This window comes from Zingiber officinale, chromosome 7A (genome assembly GCF_018446385.1).
Source record: "Zingiber officinale cultivar Zhangliang chromosome 7A, Zo_v1.1, whole genome shotgun sequence".
NCBI lineage: Eukaryota > Viridiplantae > Streptophyta > Magnoliopsida > Zingiberales > Zingiberaceae > Zingiber > Zingiber officinale.
Window position 1 is genome coordinate 21,592,132 of NC_055998.1, and position 19,574 is coordinate 21,611,705.

The following is a 19,574-nucleotide window of genomic DNA, read 5'->3' on the forward strand; positions in this document are numbered from 1 at the left end:
CTCAGTGCGAGTTATAAGTGAGCAAGGCTCTCACGCCCAACGACCTTCTAGGTCGGCTATCCCAGACTCTCGCCCCAGTGCGAGTTATAAGTGAGCAAGGCTCTCACACCCAACGACCTTCTAGGTCGGCTGTCCCAGACTCTCGCCCCAGTGCGAGTTATAAGTGAGCAAGGCTCTCACACCCAACGACCTTCCAGGTCGGCTGTCCAGACTCTCGCCTCAGTGCGAGTTATAAGTGAGCAAGGCTTTCACACCCAACAACCTTCCAGGTCGGCTGTCCCAAACTCTCGCCTCAGTGCGAGTTATAAGTGAGCAAGACTCTCACACCCAACGACCTTCCAGGTCGGCTATCCCAGACTCTCGCCTCAGTGCGAGTTATAAGTGAGCAAGGCTCTCACGCCCAACGACCTTCCAGGTCGACTATCCTAGACTCTCGTCCCAGTGCGAGTTATAAGTGAGCAAGGCTCTCACACCCAACGACCTTCCAGGTCGTCTGTCCCAGACTCTCGCCCCAGTGCGAGTTATAAGTGAGCAAGGTTCTCACGCCCAACGACCTTCCAGGTCGGTTATCCTAGATTCTCGCCTCAGTGCGAGTTATAAGTGAGCAAGACTCTCACGCCCGACAACCTGGACCCAACGACCTTCCAGGTCGTCTGTCCCAGACTCTCGCCCCAGTGCGAGTTATAAGTGAGCAAGGCTCTCACGCCCAACGACCTTCCAGGTCAGCTGTCCCAGACTCTCGCCCCAGTGCGAGTTATAAGTGAGCAAGGCTCTCACGCCCAACGACTTTCCAAGTCGGCTATCCCTGGCTCTCGCCCCAATGTGAGTTATAAGTGAGCAAGGCTCTCACACCCAACGACCTTCCAGGTCGGCTATCCCAAACTCTCTCCCCAGTGCTAGTTATAAGTGAGCAAGGCTCTCACGCCCAACGACCTTCCAGGTCGGCTGTCCCAGACTCTCGCCCCAGTGCGAGTTATAAGTGAGCAAGGCTCACGCCCAACGACCTTCCAGGTCGGCTGTCCCAGAATCTCGCCCCAGTGCGAGTTATAAGTGAGCAAGGCTCTCACGCCCAACGACCTTCACGGTCAGTGCAATGATTTTTTCGGTCAGTATTTCGTATACCCGCAGACACAAAATGCAGCAGGCCAAGTTATCACGCCGGACTGGTTAGTAAGCCATATTGCAGGAATTCTAGCTAAACATGAAATTTTGCAGGCATATTCGCAAATCACAGATATATCTCAAGCGTCTCATTCGCGGCGGCCAAAGAATCATATGTTAGGAGGTGAGATGAAAAGGGGGTAAGTAGATTGTTTTTATTATTTTTGCTATGTTTAGCTAAAAATATTAAAGAAACGCAGGAGTTCTATAAAAACGCGATGATACATGAGCAATATAGTGAATAACTACAACAAGAATGGAATGCAGAAGACAAGTTTTGTTTCATTAAAATAGGAGGTACATTCTTCAGAGGTTTTAATTACTGCCCAATATAGAGGCATGACCCTTTTCTCCCAAATGGGCCTGTGCTTGAGTCAGTTCTGCCCGGACACTTTCAAGAGTGTGCCTCAATTGACAGATAGTCTCGTCCTTTTGCCGGTTCTCTTCTTTCAGCAGTGCCAGTTCATCCTCATGCTTTATCTTCAAATACATGATATGATGGATTTGACTTTAGAAATTCGATTGAGCTTTCAGCTTGAGGGCTGTCTCGGCCCGAGTTCGGTATTTGGCTGCTTGCCAGAGTTCCTCCATTTCTCGATGGAGGGAGGTTTGCAGATCCCTGCTCAGGGTCATATCATATAAGGCTTTGTCCTTAAGGGCTAGCTGGTGACATACGGAAGATAGCTCAGTGGGCTCCATAGGTTAGAAAGGGATCGCAAGGAGATAGAAGAGACATAGATACGGGCGTTGTGGCAAGGAGACATGAACCTTTTATAAGGAAAAAGAAGGTGAAGGGATTTCCTCAGAATTCGAGGCTGCGCTTGGAAAACCGGGCGACATTTATAAAGGGCAAGTGCGCTCAGAAGTTGAGGAGTCAACATAAGCATAGAAGGAAATCGTTCATCTCCTAGGAAGACAGATCAGCAGAGGACGCGGGAACCGGGTCAGACAACACAAAGATTGGGGTTTAGTCAGTCGGACTAGAACCTCCTTCGACTAGACTTGAGGGGGAGGCTTGTGATACAGTGCATGTTCGTGGGGTCGGCAAGCTGATGTGGTTATGAGTCAGGGCCACAAGAGGGTCAGAAGTCAAGCTGACCTAGAGGTCAAGAATGTCAGAAGTCAAGCCTCCGTGGCCGGTCAGAAATCAGGAGGACGTGGAGGTCAAGAAGGTCAGAAGTCAAGCCTCCGTGGCCGGTCAGAAATCAGGCGGATGTGGAGGTTAAGGAGGTAAAAATTCAAGCTTACGTGGACAGGATTGAAGTCTCAGCAGATGGGACGGTCAAAAGATAGTATTATATGTCAGACACAGACCCGGTGTGCAGGTCGGGACGTACAAGCCACGGATAGCAGCCAACAGCAAACGAGTCCGGACACAGACCCAACGTGCAGGTCGGGACGTACAAGCCATGGATAGCAGCGAACAGTAAACGGGTCGGGACACAGACCCGGTGTGCAGGTCGGGACGTACAAGCCATGGATAACAGCCAACAGTAAACGGGTCCGGACACAGACCCAGCATGCAGGTCGGGACGTACAAGCCATGGATAGCAGCGAACAGTAAATGGGTCTAGACACAGACCCGGCGTGCAGGTCGGGACGTACAAGCCATGATAGCAGCCAACAGTAAACGGGTCCAGACACAGACCCAGCGTGCAGGTCGGGACGTACAAGCCATGGATAGCAGCCAACAGTAAACGGGTCGGGACACAAACCTGGCATGCAGGTCGGGACGTACAAGCCATTGATAGCAGCCAACAGTAAACGAGTCCGGACACAGACCCAGCGTGCAGGTCGGGACGTAAAAGTCATGGATAGCAGCGAACAGTAAACAGGTCTGGACACAGACCCAGCGTGCAGGTCGGGACGTAGAAGCCAGGGATAGCAACAAACAGAATCGAGTCCGGACACAGACCCATCATGCAGGTCGGGACATACAAGCCAGGGATAGCAGCAAACAGTAAACGGGTCTGGACACAAACCCAGCGTACAGGTTGAGACGTACAAGCCATGGATAGTAGCGAACAGTAAATGGGTCAGGACACAGACCCGGCGTGCAGGTCGGGACGTACAAGCAATGGATAACAGCCAACAGTAAATGGGTCCGGGCACAGACCCAGCATGCAGGTCGGGACGTACAAGCCATGGATAGCAGCCAACAGTAAACGGGTCCAGACACAGACCCAGCGTACATGTCGAAACGTACAAGCCAGGGATAGCAGTGAACAGTAAACGGGTCCGGACACAGACCCAGCGTGCAGGTCGGGACGTACAAGCCATGGATAGTAGGGAACAGTAAACGAATCTGAACACAGACCTAGCGTGCAGGTCGGGACGTACAAGCCATGGATAGTAGAACAGTAAACGGGTCTGGACATAGACCCAGCGTGCAGGTCGGGACGTACAAGCCATGGATAACAATAAACAGTAAACAGGTCTGGACATAGACCCAACGTGCAGGTCGGGACGTACAGGCCATGGATAGTAAAACAGTAAACAGGTCGGAATATAGATCTAGCTGGCAGATCGGGATGTAGAGATCGTAAATCTCAGATGACAAAGGCAGGTCGGAATGCAAGTTTAACACACAGATCGGGACATACAAGTCAGGGATAATAGTATATAAAAGCAAGGTGGGTACAGATCTCGGAAGGCAGGTTCGTCGTTCAGACACTACGGGATAAACAAGCCAAGGAATCGTAATCACTTGTCAGAGAATGTCAGAGAATAATCAGGGGGGCAGGGAATATGCTAACAGTCGGGGCTCAATGCATCTTCGGTTTTGCCGCCAGCCTATTAAGAAGAGTCACGTGTCAATCACCGCCAGACAAAGCCTGACAGCCGACATTCCCTGACACCCGTCAGGCCCAAAAACTTTCGTAGCAGTATAAAAAGGGATGTCTTGTCCCTTATGTAGGTACGCTCACTCGTCATTTCTGACTAGTCTTTACTTTTCGTCCTGGTTCTCTGATTTCTAGGGAAAAAGTACCTTACTTGAGCGTCGGAGGGCCTGACCCGGGGACTTTTTCCCTGGTTTCTGGTCTCTAACGACTCATGGACTCGTCTGAGTGTGCGCAGAGCAACAGCGTCATCGTCCTGGTCACCTCTCGCCGTCAGCCGCCCGTACGAACCTTTCCAGGGAGGTACCCGGTAGATTCAACTCTTCAGCGACTTTCTGTCAACTTCCAGTATAACAAGGCCCGCCTTCATCCGACTCAGCTTCCGGATGAGATCAAACGTGACAGAGGTAGCTGGAGGTGTGACTCAAACTCCTTATCAACAAACTTAAGTAAAGAAAATCAGTCAACGTAAGTAAAAAAAAATTATGAGCGCCAGGGATTATATTTGTCATTTAGGTATTTATGATTCGATCCTCAATTATGATTTATTTATATAAATTTTTCCTTTAAATAGGACGTACAATTAGGAGATACTGAATTTTTGGCTGAAAATTTTTAAAAGAATTAAATTGATCGCCCAGGTTCGACATTATCTAGTTCATTATTTGTTAAATAAAAAAAATTATCTCCAAATTGTCATCTAAAAACCATAAACTCTCAATTTAATTCCTCTACTCTATTCGTCCCATTCCTCCCAGCACTCTTTCTTCCGCTGACAGTCTCTTCCTTAAATTTCAATGGAGTCAGCACCAAGTGCAAGAATGACCTCATGAACTTCCAATCCATGCTTCTTGTCGCACTCACTTGTGTCCCTAGGCTATAGTTCAACTGTAAGGATACTTAATTATCTTCCAGACATTCCCAATTACAGCATACTTATAATTTTTTTTTTTTAAATGAGGCTTGTAATTATGGGACGCTATTTATGTGGGGTCAAATTAATCATCTCAAGTTTGATGTTATCTAATTTGATTAATTTTTTTTCACTCGCTACAATTGTCTCACTCACGTGTGTAGATCTTGTGCCGTCACAACCGCTATCACAATTCAAGATGAAACTTTGCTAAAAAAACAGAAGACGAAGAAGATGAAAAACAATCTTTTATACTAGAGATATGCTAATTGGCTACTACAATCAACTTCATATTTTCCTAATTTGGAGCTTCTGGGTGACCAGCTATATCGATGGATCAGTCATAATTGATATTACACTACAATAAATCATAATTTGTGCATGATCGGTAAGCAATAATTTTTTTTTATATCATTGTTAAAAAAAAAAAAAAACTCTAGGCGATAGGCGGACGATTACCTGCCACCTAGGCCTAGGCATCTAGGCAGCTGTCTAGATAGATTTTTTTTTTCAAAAAATCCTACCGGATCAATCAGTTGATTGATCCGATAGAATTTTTTCGATAAATAGAATCGTGTTAAATTGATCAGCTAATTGATTTAATATGTCAAATCGATCAATTTATTGATTTAACACGTCGAATCGACCAGTTGATTAATTTAGCAGGGTTCTATTTGTCACAATGATTATCATTTATCAAACATAAAATTTTACTAATCTAATAAAAGAAAAAGCTGTCTACAATTGTGGCAGGAAATGAAGGAATATGGGATGCTTTCCTTTCTTTGTTGGCACTTGGCAGCCTTGACGATAGCAAACTCCTTGATGAAGATTGAAGTACGAAGAGGCTAGGACAGCAAGCTCCTTGTTGCTCATTAATTTTTTCAGAAGAAGAGGAGGGAGAAGAGTTAGCAACTAGGGTAAGTTGGAGAAGAAAATGGAATGAAGAAGAAGAAGAGGAGGGAGAAGACGATGAGGTTTAGGGTTTAAGACGATTAAAAATCCTGATTAAAAGTTTAAAATAGAATCCTATAATTATAAATCCATGTTTTCTGTCTTTTTCTTAATTTATTGGTAGTGTTGAATCGATTAAGTGATCAAATCAAGGGGAAGAAGTTTGTTATGAAAAATTAACCGAATCGATTAGTTGATTGATCCGATGATCTGACAGAATTTTTACGACAAACAAAACTTTATCGAATCGATCAACCAAATCAGATTGATTCAACACGATTCTATTTATCGTGAAGATCCTACCGAATCGATTAAGAGCATCCACAGTGGGAGCTCCTTCAGAGCTCCCACTGCGGGCGTGTCATGAGGGAGAAACCTCCCTCCCATAGTGGGAGGGAGGTTTTTCACTCGAACAAAAAAGTGGCTCGTCGTTACAGAGCCGCTTCTTCGTTGGTTTTATTTTTTTATATTTTAATCTTTTTAATAATTAAAAAAAGAATGCACGAGAAGGCAACGGTTATCGATTGCATACCGTTGAACAACGGCTAATTTTTAACCATTGTTCAACGTTTTAATTTTATTATTTAATATATAAAAAAAATCTATAAATATGGGATCAATTTTATTCATTCCATTGCAATCTTTGCTCTCAACTCATTTCTTCCTTTCATTCCCTATTTGTATTCGAGATGGATGAAAATCTCAATACTTCCTTTACGAATCTTTTGAATTCTTCAAATACGGAAGGAAATTTATCATATCAAAATACTCGCACTCCTCCAAATATCTAATATCCTCATATTTTTTCTCACCCACAATATCCTCCAAATGTTCAAAATATTTCATATGTTCCACAATATTCTCCAAAATTTTCAAATTCCCAAAGTTCTCAAAATTTTTTGCAGCCGTGGAATCCAAGTAAGGCCGCCCTAGCTCCATTTGGTATGTATCCATCCCAAGATTGGTCAGCAATGGGTAGCCAACTTGGGATGCCTTATCCTTACATATTTTCTCCTACTCAACCACCTGTCATACATTTGAATGAATCAAGAAGGGCAACTATTGATCCATCTATCAGCGACAAAGAATCTCTAACACCATCATCTGTTCCTGCAACTCAGTTGCCACCACACTCATCACAAGAGGAGTGTGAAGTTGAGCTGGAGGAAAATGAATCGAAACGAAGATTTTGGTCTCTCTATGAAGATGTGGTCCTTGCGAAGTCATGGCCAACTATAAGCACTGATGCAGTCATTGGTAATGACCAGACGGATCAAGCTTTTGGGAAACGTATAGCTGATCACTACAACAAACATCGGCCCACTGGATCTATGACGAGAAGTTATCAGCGGCTGAAATCACATTATTATAGGTTTACACCAATGGTAAATGAATTTTCTGCAACTTATAATAATTTTTATACTCATCGGCAAAGCGGTTGGAGTGACGAGAATGTGTTGGAGAATGCATTGAATATGTGGAAAGCCAACAACAAAGGCAAGGATTTTAAGTATATGCATGTGTGGAGGGTTCTCAAAGAATATGAGAAATATACTCCACAATCAGTTACTCATTACTCTAACAAGAAGGCAAGGACATCCGAATCAGGGGGAAACACTTCAACATCAAATCCAAATACAAGTGTTGATTTAGATGACTCTGAAGTCCGCATTCGTCCTATAGGGCAAAAGGCAGCGAAGAGAAAAGGTAAATCTAAAGGCAGAGAGGGCGACACAATGGAACATAGCATCGACAAAGAATGACAAGATATTAAAGAATATCAAATTTAAAAAATGGCTTTGCGGGAAGTCGAGATCTTTCATAAGGATTATGAAATTCTTATGAAGGATACTAGTGAGATGACACCAGGACAACTTTATTTATATGAGAAAATGGTGGAAAAAATTAAACAGAGACATGACTTGATGTAGATGAGTTTACGTTTATTTTTAGGACTATTATTATAATTTATGTCTTTTTATTTGATGTACTATAATATTTATGTATTTTTTTTAATTATTAATGCTATTTCATGTTAGCAATTTATAAATTTAAATTTTATAAAAAATTAATGGTGTATAATGTAAAATATGAAGGAGAAAATGAGAATTATATATAATGAAAAGTGTATGACTGATGAGGGAGTTATTAAGAGATTTTTTTTATAGTGATAAAAGATATGAAATTTTTAACTTTTTGATATGATTCAAATATGATAATAAAAAAAAACTGTTAATAGGATCTATCGTGGATGCTCTAACATAGATTCGGCTAATTTTTTACGTTAAAAAAATCGGGTGCTGTGGAGGAGGCTGCGGGCTACGATATCTAGGCAGCTGATTAATGCGTCGCTGTCTATCGTCGCCGCCTTGGCAAAAGGTGGGGCGCTTCCACCGACCGTCTACACAATGCTAGGCGGGGATTTTTTAAACAGTGTAGTATATAAAAATAGTAGAAATGAGCTAAACTAAACTTATTCACTAGGTGTTCCTTGCACAGTTGTTTGTTCGGCCACACCATTGTATAAAATTTCACCGGACCCACCGCCACCGCCGCCGCCGCCACCGCTACCGCTACCGCTACCGCTACCATTCAATTGCTACAATTACCTAAGCAGTCACCTAAAAACGACTTCAATTTACCGAACATAATTCCAGATTCAGCATTTAAGCAACATGTTTTTTTTTTTTGTTTTTGTTTTTAAGAATCGGGGTCGATTCCAATTCTTGGCCACTTCGCTTGCTATAATTACCACTGCACCGTCCATTTTCACTGGCTGTTGATCCCTCGAATCTGCTCTCCTTACGAGTTAGGTGATTCTTTGCTTTTAGCTGAATTTTTTGGTTCCTTGTCGTGAAGCCCTAAATTTGTCTCCTAGGTTTTGTGTGTGCGTGTTTTTTTTCTTCCATCGGCTGGATCGTGACAGTGTGCTGGCTGTCTTCCCCCAAGATTAGGTTTTGCTGTCCCAGGGCTTTGTATTCGAGCTGGAAAGGCACGTCTTTTGGTTGAGACACGGAGGATGACTACTAAGAAGGAGGATGAGAGGAATGAGAAGGTCATCAGAGGCCTCCTCAAGCTTCCTCCAAACAGGAAGTGCATCAACTGCAACAGCCTGGTAGGGTTCCTTTCGATAGCTCTATTTTTTTTCTCTCTAGATCTCTTTGAGTGTGTAGATTAGGGAGATCATTTTTGTTGTGGCTGTTGCTACTGTTTTGGCTGATTCGATCTTCATTTCGAATTCCAGGGTCCGCAGTACGTGTGCATTAACTTTTGGACTTTTATTTGCGTTACTTGCAGTGGAATACAGTGAGTGATTCATGGATTCATTGTGTCTTACCTTGTGATTGTATTTGCTTCTTGTCTTTCTGTTTTGTTTCTTGTCATCAAATCGGTGCGGTTGTTTTTTGCTTTTGGAAGATGTAATTTTAACTTTTGAGTAACCTGTGTCCTGGTAACTAAAGGATTATGGCTTGCAACCTCCCACATTAAAGGCTACATTTACTGAACGTATGCTATGGGCAGTAATTTAGCAAAAACGTCACTCATATCTTTTTAAATCAACTGTATGAAGATTCTTAATTTTATCTTTAGATGATATTTAATAAGTATCATCTAATAACTTCAGACATTTTGGATTCATTTCATTGAACTTTTCGAGTTTACCAATGGGTATAACAGAGAAAACCATTCTCAAATTTAGAGCTACTTCTTTGTTTAATCCTAAACCAAAAATAAATTTGATCGCAAGGGTTAATACCACATTGATTTGATCTAACCTTGTACACTAATGAAACAGGAATTTAGAGTTTCTTGAGGAATTTTCCATGAACTTTGATTATCATATTTATGAACTGCGAATAGAACCTAAAGCAAAAGTAGTTCTACCATGAAATACATTCCTTGACAATCAGTAGTTGATTTGCTTGTTCTTCTCATGAGTAGCTATGTGGCTTCTCATATGTTACAGTCACCATTAGTTTCTAGCTTTTGATGCTTTATGTATTCTTATATTACAGCCGTGAATTTACTCATCGAGTTAAGTCTATATCTATGGCAAAATTTACTTCTCAAGAGGTTGAGGCTTTACAAAGAGGAGGCAATCAGGTCGCATATAAAGTTCAGCTACTATTTGTCTGAAATAAGCTATACACTTTTTTTTTTAAATTATTTTTTTTTTCTCTTTTTCCCCTTTTGCAGCGTGCTAGAGAGATATTCTTAGCGGATTGGGACACTGAGCTATCAAAGCTGCCTGATAGTAGGTAAATAGAGAACCTACTTTACCACTTTCTTGTGTTTCACATCCTTAATATTTGCATATGGATAAATGTTACAGCAACCTTGACAAGCTTAGAGAGTTCATCAAAAGTGTTTATGTTGATAAGAAATATGCTAGCACAAGATCCTTTGACAAGCCACCTAGAGACATACAAGTAATCTCCAACCACGTTAGTTCTCTCTCCCTCAGCTTTCCTGATATTTAATGCAATTGTGCTTATTGTATTTGGCATAAGAATTTCTTATGTTTTAGTGATATTTTCCTTGCTTGTCCTTTTACACTACAGAACCACAAGAACCATGAGGATCATAGGAGAGCTAGTTCTTACCATTCATTTTCACAAAGTCCACCTTATGAAGACCAATATGAAGAAAAATATAGAGGTAAAAAGATGGGAATTCTAACGAGAAAACCTGGTTCTGATCACAGTCTTTATGAAGGCAAATTCTCTAGCTTCATGTACAGTCCAGCTTACCAGGGTATGCAGCAACCCCAGGATAGACTTGGTAATGAGACTCCTAATTCAAGGAATTCAGATTGCTCTGTTACAAGTGGGGCAGATTCATCAATATATGATAGCCAGTCTCTCAATATTCAGGATAATGGTCATAGCAGTCCTACGTTACAAGTAAGGGATATCTTAGTTCAAGATAAACACCCCCCTGTATTGAACCCCTATTCAGGTGGAAACAATGGAATGAATTCAGATGGTTTCCAACGTTCGCAGGTCATGTTACCATGATGTCTTTACTTAATACATTACTTGTTTCTTTTGATAAGAAACACACATTACAGTGGAAATCTAATACTATTCTTTGTTCTTTGTCCAGAGGACTGCATCATCAAGTAGCTTTGGATCCTTTGACAGCAATTCTGTTTCATCTTTTACTCCATCTAGTTCAAGTAACATAATTGATCTTGTTCTGCAGCCAGAGAATTCTTCTTTACCCAAGCATTCAGAGATATCAGTTACTCCATCTTTGATTCATATTTCTGTTTCAACACATATTGGGAGTCAAGATTCTTTTAGCCCATCAATTATGGAACAACCAGTTCCTTCATTGGATTCATTTACAGATTTGTTTGCTGTTAATCAACAACCTTCATCTACAATCATTTCAGAAGTGAAAGAAATTTCCAAACCATTCTCTCAAGGTGTAGGGTGGGCCACATTTGACATACCTCATCAAGCCAACACATCTTCTGAACTAAACCTGTGCCCTCCTGTAGTTTCTCAGGCGAATATCCATCCCTTTCCAAAAAACACAAGTGATAGTCTTTCCTTATTTTTTGAAAACCAAGATTGGGATAGTATGCCATCTGTGGCTGTTGATAATTCTCAGGTGAGATGCATGTTGATAGGAAATTGACTTCCCTAGGCATATTATTTTGTTTAATGATTTTTCTGATTATACATGAAATAATTCACCTATGACGCTCAGTTATATCTGTTCTCTTATTTTTTTCAGACTTGGGATGCTTTTGGTCTTTCCGAAGGAGGTTTTCAACCAACATCTTTTCAGAATATTTCACAAACTAGTGAAGCACAAGTTTTGGCACATGATCTAATTGCATCTGAGGTTTTATATACCAATTTAAAAGATCAAGAGGTACTTTTTGTTGTAATGTTGCTTGCAAGCTTATGTTCATCAGAATTGTATGTTAGGGGTTTCTTATGAACATATGAAGGAATTTGTTGAGATGAGTTAGCAAGGGATCACATGAATCTGTTGATCGTAGTGCACAATTGATTTAGTTGTATAAATAGTTCAAGAGAGGAGAAAATCCAAATCTGCTCTAAGATTTGAATTGGAAGTACTCAACATTAATGCGGACTAGAATTTCAAATAAGTGAACATTGTAGATCCAAATAATTCAAGAACTGTGAAACTTAATAAATGTGATAAACATCATTGTTAAAACAAGCAACTAAAGCATTGAGAAACAATCAATGGATCATTGGTAGACAGAGGATTTCTCACTCAAAAAACATGCTATACTTCTTTTAAAGATCATTCATAAGTATCATTTTGACTTGTTGCTTTATTCATTGCTTAACATAGGCTGGATCTCCCCTAAACTCATTTTTTGGTTTGTTGTTTGAGACAAGTCCATTAGTGACCCCAGTGAAAGGATAGAAAAGCCTCAACATAACTATCAGCTCCTTTGGTTTTCTAAGTGGCTATCTCATTGCTCTTCTTATTGTGCACTCTCAAGTCTCAACCTATCTATTATCTAGGAAGATTTATATGATTGATTGCTCTAGGCAAAAATACATTTAATCTCATTATACATATCATGAATATCCTAATCATAACAATTAGTAACTTGGACAAGTAAAAGATTGAGGGTTGAGAGGTGTAAAAAGAATATAACAAGAATAACTCAACTTACTCAAATAAGAGGATTCTCGTAAGCATTAGTCTCATGACCTTATTATTAAATATGCTCATGTACCTGTGGCTGTGGATAGTCTGTGAACCTTATCTAAGAGTAGGGGTGTAAATTCTGGTGGGTTGGGTGAGTTCGGATCATGTTGAAGATCGGTTATAGCCAAAAAAAATCCCAACCCGAATAACTCACCCAACTCCAACCTGATTTTTTTTGTGTGTTATTTCCCTATAATTTTTCACTTTTATCTTAATATTTTATCATTGTTATACTACATTATGTTATTTATGTACATAAAACATCTTAATTTTTAAAATAAAATTTGATTTAAACTCCCCAAAAAACCGCTAAATCCTACATTTAGGTCAACTATGGGTCAACCTGGGTTAACGCCAACTTGACCCAAAACTAAACCAACCCCAAAACCCCCAACCCGAATCCGAAAATTCCCAACCCGAATCCAAAAACTCCCAATCCGAACTTGATTTTTTTCGGGTTGACTCGGGTCAGGTTTATTTTTGACCACCCTATCTAAGAGTAATCAACTGCCCAATGAGTCAGTGAGGATAGAATGCATTCTTCCAAGGATTTAATGGATTTGTCTCTGAAGCATACCTGCATCATATGCCTGACCACTGTAATGTTCAGAGTCAGGTAAAAATCTACCACTTCTTATCGAGCCTGGCAATGGTAATTTACTTGTCCTACAAGGTCATAGTACCTAATGTTTATCTTGTTCATGTAGTGGGATACTGGTATCAAGGACAATAGTTGTGCACAGCTACTCAATTAACATTTTCAGACACATTCTCATACTTATGCACATTCCTAACTTTGGGTTTATACTCCTAGTGTGTGTGACAACTTACAAGACCAATGGAATCTATGAGTATTCCTAGTTGTGTGTACTTATGGGTGATATGCGGTCCCATAGGCATAGGACCTTGTGTAAAATTCTCAAAATTGAGTCTTGTAGAGGCATATGTAGGTGAATATGAAGTTTAGCCATGGGAATGCACAATGCCCATCCACTATTTTTTTTCCTGATGGGTGGTTGAATTGTCTAAAGGCAATTAAGGCACCCTAACTCTGCTTAGTTGAACTCTCGTTTGTATCTTTCTAGTTTCTTGATCTATTTATTTGCTTATACAATGTGTCTTGTGGCCTAGTCAGCTTCATTAGATCAAGGCCAGTTCAAGTGAAATAGCCAGATGAAATTCAATACAGGAAAGGACAAGTAGGAAGCAAAGAATAATATGTTGTACAAATAAAAACCAGTGTGATGGACTTTTGTTCACTATGTCATAGTCACCTTTTTATAGATTTTCTGACAGTTTTAATCTGCTGAAATTTTTGAAATGGAACTAAGAAATGGACGGAAAAAAGATTAGATTGTGTGCAGAAAAATACCTGCAACTACTATTCGCTAAATAATGGAAAAATATGAAATATTTAGAAATATGTAGTATTATGAGGTCCTAGGTAAAAAAAAAAATCTGGATGTACTAAACTACATTTGAACTTATTCTATAATTAAGATTAAAAAAATTCAACATGATATAGACCTCTGATACTTAAGCAGCTCAAAACAAAAATAATGAAATTTAAGACTTATGCACATCACCATTAAAATAACAATTAAAGCTTCTGGAACAATACATCAATAAATCAGTCACCTGTGGTTTTAATTATCTTGAGAAGAAGACGTATAAATCAATATAAAGTAAACCACTATCTCACTAAGTGTTCAAAGCTCCAGAGCACCATCTTGTTGGAGGATTGATGACCCACAACTTGCTTATGGATATCATTGAGGCTAAAGCTCAAAATTTGATTGATTGTCCGCCAATTTTGTGTGCTTTCCATTACATGTTTTTTATAGGCTTAATAGTATTAGGTGGGGTTTGATGGAGCACCTTCAATCAGCATAAACAAATAGATTCCCAAGATCAAATGATTAAAAAGGGCGAGCTTGTACAATTCTAAAAGTTTGATTGGTGTGAATTGGTCAATATAACCGTGCAGCCCATTCCCATTGATGATTGTTTCAACTTGTGCTTGCAATGGGTCAGACTGCCTGGAACACTCACCTTTTTGGTTCGATTCACTGTCTTTGTTCTCTATTAACTTGGTTATTTTCCGCTCTAAAATGTATAAAAGATATAGATCATTGACTATCCAAAACAATAAAAGGATGGATAGATCCCATATTATTTTCTTTTCTGCATTTGAAGGTCATATAATTCCAAATTTTTCTCTATTTTATTTATTCTGAATTTGCTCCTAACACTCTTACCTTCTCTATCAACAAAGATTTAGTAGAATTGCAGTAGGCAAATATTCTATTCGTTACCATGTCATTACCAAGGTGATGGAATCATCATAATATCTGCAAGCAGTATTTATGTATAGTGGCAAGGTGGAAATAAATACAAACTGGAAACATATTGGGAATATACATCTATCTTAGAAGATTAATGCATATTGGGAATATACAGCTTTTCTTGGAAGATTAAACCACATGCCTATGCAATAAGTGACTGCATCACATCTGCTTATGGCTACATTAAGATTATTTAGGATAAATCACTTCCTAGTATGTCGAATTCCAAGCCATATCCAAGTTAATATGATTTGATTAAACTAGTTTTAGTTAAATAATCTAGCAATAAACACATTCTATTGTTGATAGTTCAAAGTGTAAATTTTCGTCTAGAGAAATTGTGTTGGTTGGTTAACATGCATTATTATATTTTGGTATCTTTGTGTTATATGTGTTGCTTATCTTTGTTTAGTATTTAAATAACTAAAAATTGACATTTGCAATTACTAATATTGCTGATGGTTGCTTGTTACTTAGTGGTTTATACGTAGGCAAAAAAAAAAAAAACTGTCTTTGCTCAACAAAATTGTCAATATGATTACAGGGAGGAGTTATTCAAGAAAGAAAATCTACAAATCCATTTGATCTTCCATTTGATTCAGAGTTTGATGTGAATAATAAGGTCAGTGATCATAAAAATGATGTAAAATGTTTTTGTTCAGAGCATGTCTTTTTTTATAATCTCAAGTTGTTATCATACCATGACTAAATTAAAATTTTAAATAAGTGAAGGAAGCATGGGGGCGGATTTTGAGTACAGATGCTTAAGGAAAAAGTTCTAGATGGTTTGGTTGGCAGCTTACTGTTGGTTCAATTTGTGAGGACTTGGTTTTCAATTCACATTCTGTTATTACTCGATTTTGTTGTTGAGCTAGTATGTCTTCCAAGTTGGAAGTTGTTTCTTTATTCAATATAGTTCAAACCATGTGGATTTGACTAACTGTTGCAGCTTTGTCATTTGAATGGTTAGTAACTGGTTCATTAGAATGGACATGCTTATAATAAGCTTCAATCATCTATATTGGAAATCTCAGTTTTGATTATGAATGAGGCCTATTATTTAACCCTTGCCATTCTTTGCAGTTTCTGGACATGAGCCAATTGCAAAATACTTTGCCGAATTCACTGTTGCATACAGATTTACTTGGTGGATTCCCTCAAACATGGTTTCCCCAGAATCCAGATGCTCCATATGTACCACCTATACCTCAAGGTAGGCTTTCAGTGAAATGATTAATGATTCTATGCCTCAGTATTAAAACTGCCGATTCTATGCCTCACTATTAAAACTGCCTACTCCTCTTCAGGAAGTCTTAAATATAATGGAGGGGAAATGCCAAGCTCTCAGTTGCGGTATGGTTTTGTGAATCCCTTTAGTCTGCTCTTGTGCTTTTCAAAAGTAACTCAGTCTTGTTGGTCTTACCAGGGAGATAACTTCACAAGGCTCTTTGGCGTCAATTGGGGGAAACCCTTTTGCTTAAGTTTAGAGGGAATCTCTTTACTTAAGAAGGTTACCTTGACTCATCCTGATATTCAATGTTGTTTATACATCATTGTGGTATCCGGCACACAGAAAGGAGCACCTATGTTGATGCCTTTTTCTATTCAAACCTCGTGCCATAAAATCAAATCTGAAGGTCATATGATTAACTCATCGAGGTCTATCTCATATGTTTGATCGTTGGTTACAAGATTTATCAAGTGGAAGTGGTTCTGAAAGCACTGCCTGCTCGACACATGAAAATTTTCACAGTTGATTTGAGATTGGGTTGTACTTGTACCAGAAAGCAGTTGCATGCTGAGCTATCTTCTTGCCCGAAGACTTCTAATCTGAGAGCTTTTCCTAGAGGCATCTAGTAGTTTAGTCAAAATTTGTGTTCCAGAAGACAACATCTTAATCATCATGATGTAACATTAACCTTGCTGTTTGGTTTTCCTGTATTGAATTCTTGTAGGGAAGAATTGTAATACCCAGGTCTGAAACACAATAGCTTCTGGGATTGTTATTATGTCAGTTAGTTGCCATTGTTTAATTATTGGTTCTCATTGCTTTCAAATTTCTGTCTCAGTCAATCGTTGTATGCTTAACTTGTCAAACTTTTCAAGTGATGAGTCGATGTCCCAGTTTTTAGGCGGCTAGTGCACAGAGATCTCTATTGGCGAATCAAAAGGGGTTGATTAGGAAAGCTGCAACCAATTGTGGTGGAAATTTGTACAAAGTCAAGCCAAATCAAGGTTGGAAAATAAGTTGCAATAATTGTCTTTAATATGGAGTCCCTTTCTTTGTGAGTTGATTACCTTTTGTATCATTTTGCCGGTAAATTTGGGTTTTCACACCATCACTAGTTTTTGACATGATTGTGAGCATTAGGAGCGCATGATCATGGTGCGATCATCATGGATAATAAAAGGCTCCTGCAGCACTAGTTGCAATATCTCAATTATTAGATCTCGTCGACTTCTTTTACGTTATGTTATTTATCAGTTTTATTCATTTTTCTTCTTTATCTTCTTGACTCCATGATTGAAAGTGATAAGTGTGTTTTTTGGGATTTAAAGCCCCACTAACAAGGATTAAAGCTGTGCCTAATTTTCCTGCTCTACTGTGACATGAACTGAACAGATAATAATTTTTTTACATGAATAATTGGCTCTATGCACCTGCCTGCTCAAGTTCAACTAGCCTTTTCCATCTTCTTTATATTATGTTTAATCAAGAATTATATATAAATCTATGTAAAATTTTTAGTTAAAATTGGATTAGTTTCTATTGTTCAATAGACTGCAAAGCCAGTTGCAACCTGCGCAGGTTCAGTTAACCATTTCAATTGCTTCTTTCTTTATGCTCAATCAAGAATTATATATGTAAAAAAATATGAATGAATCTTACTCGAAAGTTTGGACTAACTTGTGTTTAATGACTGTCTTTATGCTTAAACAAGAATTGCATAACAATTCACGTAAAAGAAATTATTTTTTTTATATTGAATCTTAGTCAAAGATTGGACTTGTCTTATTTAATGACTAAGAAGGCCATTGGCTGGTAGAGCTTGAAGACTTAGTGGAGCACGTTTCTTCTCTTGAAGAAAACAAAACAGATCAGTTTTTTACTTATGGTTCTATTCTTAATCAATTTTTAGAGTTCTAGTTGTCTTCTTCTCATCGTCTTAGCTGCCTTAGTCATCTTTATAATCTCGTATAATAGATGCTTGACGCGTTTAGTTAGCTTCTAATGTAAGTCTTTATAATCGTGTTTGAGTCTCACACTTTGATAGAAATATCAACAGTTTTCAAATTTAACTTGAGTAAAAACACAATTTAGTTCTTAAAAAACAAAATTATAATTGCTATCTAACCATCTGATCCTCATTGCCCCTTTTTATTATTATTTAGAAAATTATCTCAAGTCTACTTTGTCTTGAGGTTGAGGGAGGAAGAAGAAAGGGTAAAAAAAAAAAACAAATTAGAATGAAAACACAATCATAAATATTGATCTTGTCTGAGAAATTTGATAAAACGGAGAGCTGGAAGAAAAAATCTACTGCTGGTAAAGAAGAATACTTATAGAATACCGATCCGAGAAACCCAAAGCGGATCGGGGAGAATAGAGTCACCGGATGCCCTCCCTGTGTGAAGATCCAATGACGAGAGAGAGAGATCTAACTGAAGAAAACTGAGATCCAAAGCTTCCAAGGTTTCCTGCGCACAAGATACCAACCAACACTATCGTCAGTGACATAAGACCGGCGTGAGAATCCCTGGCTAGACCCTCCGACGCTCAAGTCAGTGATCTCTCTTGATGTGGAAGAAGGAAGAAGAAGATGAACAGTAGTTGAAAACTAGAGTTATGAATGTGAGCAGTGATGTGAACTTACCTTACCAACGGAGAAGATTCCCCTTTTTATACCACTTCATATAACCTCCGTAGTCATGAAGTGGACCCCGGTTTATTAAACTTTGTTATGGGATGACATAAGCTGCGTACTTGTGGTAAATGACTTTTAAGGAATTTTTTTTGTACCCCAGATATACCTTCTTTGTCGTCTAGTACCTGCAGAAAGGTCTAAAAACACATTTCCCGCCAAATATGTAAAACATGTTATACAATCACATACTGTAAATATCTTCGTTAACCTACTTTATTTACTTCTGTTTTGTTTCATAAGTTATTTTAAAGTGTATCTATCGTTCCTACTTGCCTCTCTTGTTTTTGCTTTTGCTATATCATAGATAGCTTGATATAACATTGTTCCTTGCATCGGTCGAAGCTGAACTTAAACTAGGTTTGGCCAATTATTATTACCTCTCACGAGGCTCCTCGGGTAATACCTGTCCGTGCCCCTCTAGGTTTATTATCCCGGCTAGCACTGGGCTATATTTCATCAAGTATGTAATCTTGATCAATATTGGTATATTTTTTCAAGGTATTATTCAGCCTAGATTGGTCTACCTCTTTCAAGGTATGTCTCGGTCGATATTGCCCTACTCACTGGGAAGTGTATCTCGGCCGATATTGGCCTTCCTCCCTGAAGGTATGTCTCGCTCGATATTGACCTGTCTCCCTCGAGGTATATCCCAGCCGATATTAGTCTTCCTCCTTGGAGGTATATCCAGGCCGATATTAGCCTACCTCCTTGGAGGTATATCTTGATCGAT

The 19,574-nt window shown here is 39.2% G+C and overlaps 2 protein-coding genes across 9 annotated transcripts; both read left to right on the forward strand.

Annotated features, from left to right (window-relative positions):
• The first annotated feature begins 6,839 nt into the window (after nt 1–6,839).
• On the forward strand, nt 6,840–7,631 carry LOC121999267. The gene has a single exon (XM_042553968.1). It carries the CDS (start codon nt 6,840–6,842, stop codon nt 7,629–7,631), a length of 792 nt encoding a protein of 263 aa, XP_042409902.1.
• A 740-nt stretch (nt 7,632–8,371) lies between these two features.
• Nucleotides 8,372–16,951, forward strand: LOC122001141 (probable ADP-ribosylation factor GTPase-activating protein AGD14). Of its 8 annotated transcripts, none has more exons than XM_042555741.1 (13): nt 8,372–8,676; nt 8,747–8,983; nt 9,113–9,174; nt 9,885–9,972; nt 10,066–10,127; nt 10,202–10,298; nt 10,431–10,871; nt 10,975–11,487; nt 11,614–11,754; nt 15,463–15,540; nt 16,002–16,131; nt 16,226–16,271; nt 16,345–16,951. In XM_042555741.1, the coding sequence occupies exons 2-13, from the start codon at nt 8,888–8,890 to the stop codon at nt 16,397–16,399; spliced, it is 1,809 nt and encodes a 602-aa protein (XP_042411675.1). In that variant the 5' UTR covers nt 8,372–8,676; nt 8,747–8,887; the 3' UTR covers nt 16,400–16,951. The 8 variants fall into 8 exon arrangements, with proteins under 8 accessions (XP_042411675.1, XP_042411669.1, XP_042411672.1 ...); XM_042555735.1 differs by having other exon boundaries at nt 8,376–8,681; nt 10,202–10,313; XM_042555738.1 differs by having other exon boundaries at nt 8,376–8,681; nt 8,795–8,983; nt 10,202–10,313.
• Nucleotides 16,952–19,574: the final 2,623 nt, after the last annotated feature.

Bases quoted from the DNA above. Each gene is read 5' to 3' on its own strand.
- LOC122001141 (XM_042555735.1), top strand. From the start codon at position 8,888: ATGACTACTAAGAAGGAGGATGAGAGGAATGAGAAGGTCATCAGAGGC. The intron at 9,973-10,065 runs GTCGCATATAAA...CCCCTTTTGCAG, and splicing joins TACAAAGAGGAGGCAATCAG to CGTGCTAGAGAGATATTCTT. The intron at 10,872-10,974 runs GTCATGTTACCA...TTCTTTGTCCAG, and splicing joins ATGGTTTCCAACGTTCGCAG to AGGACTGCATCATCAAGTAG.
- LOC121999267 (XM_042553968.1), top strand. From the start codon at position 6,840: ATGGGTAGCCAACTTGGGATGCCTTATCCTTACATATTTTCTCCTACT.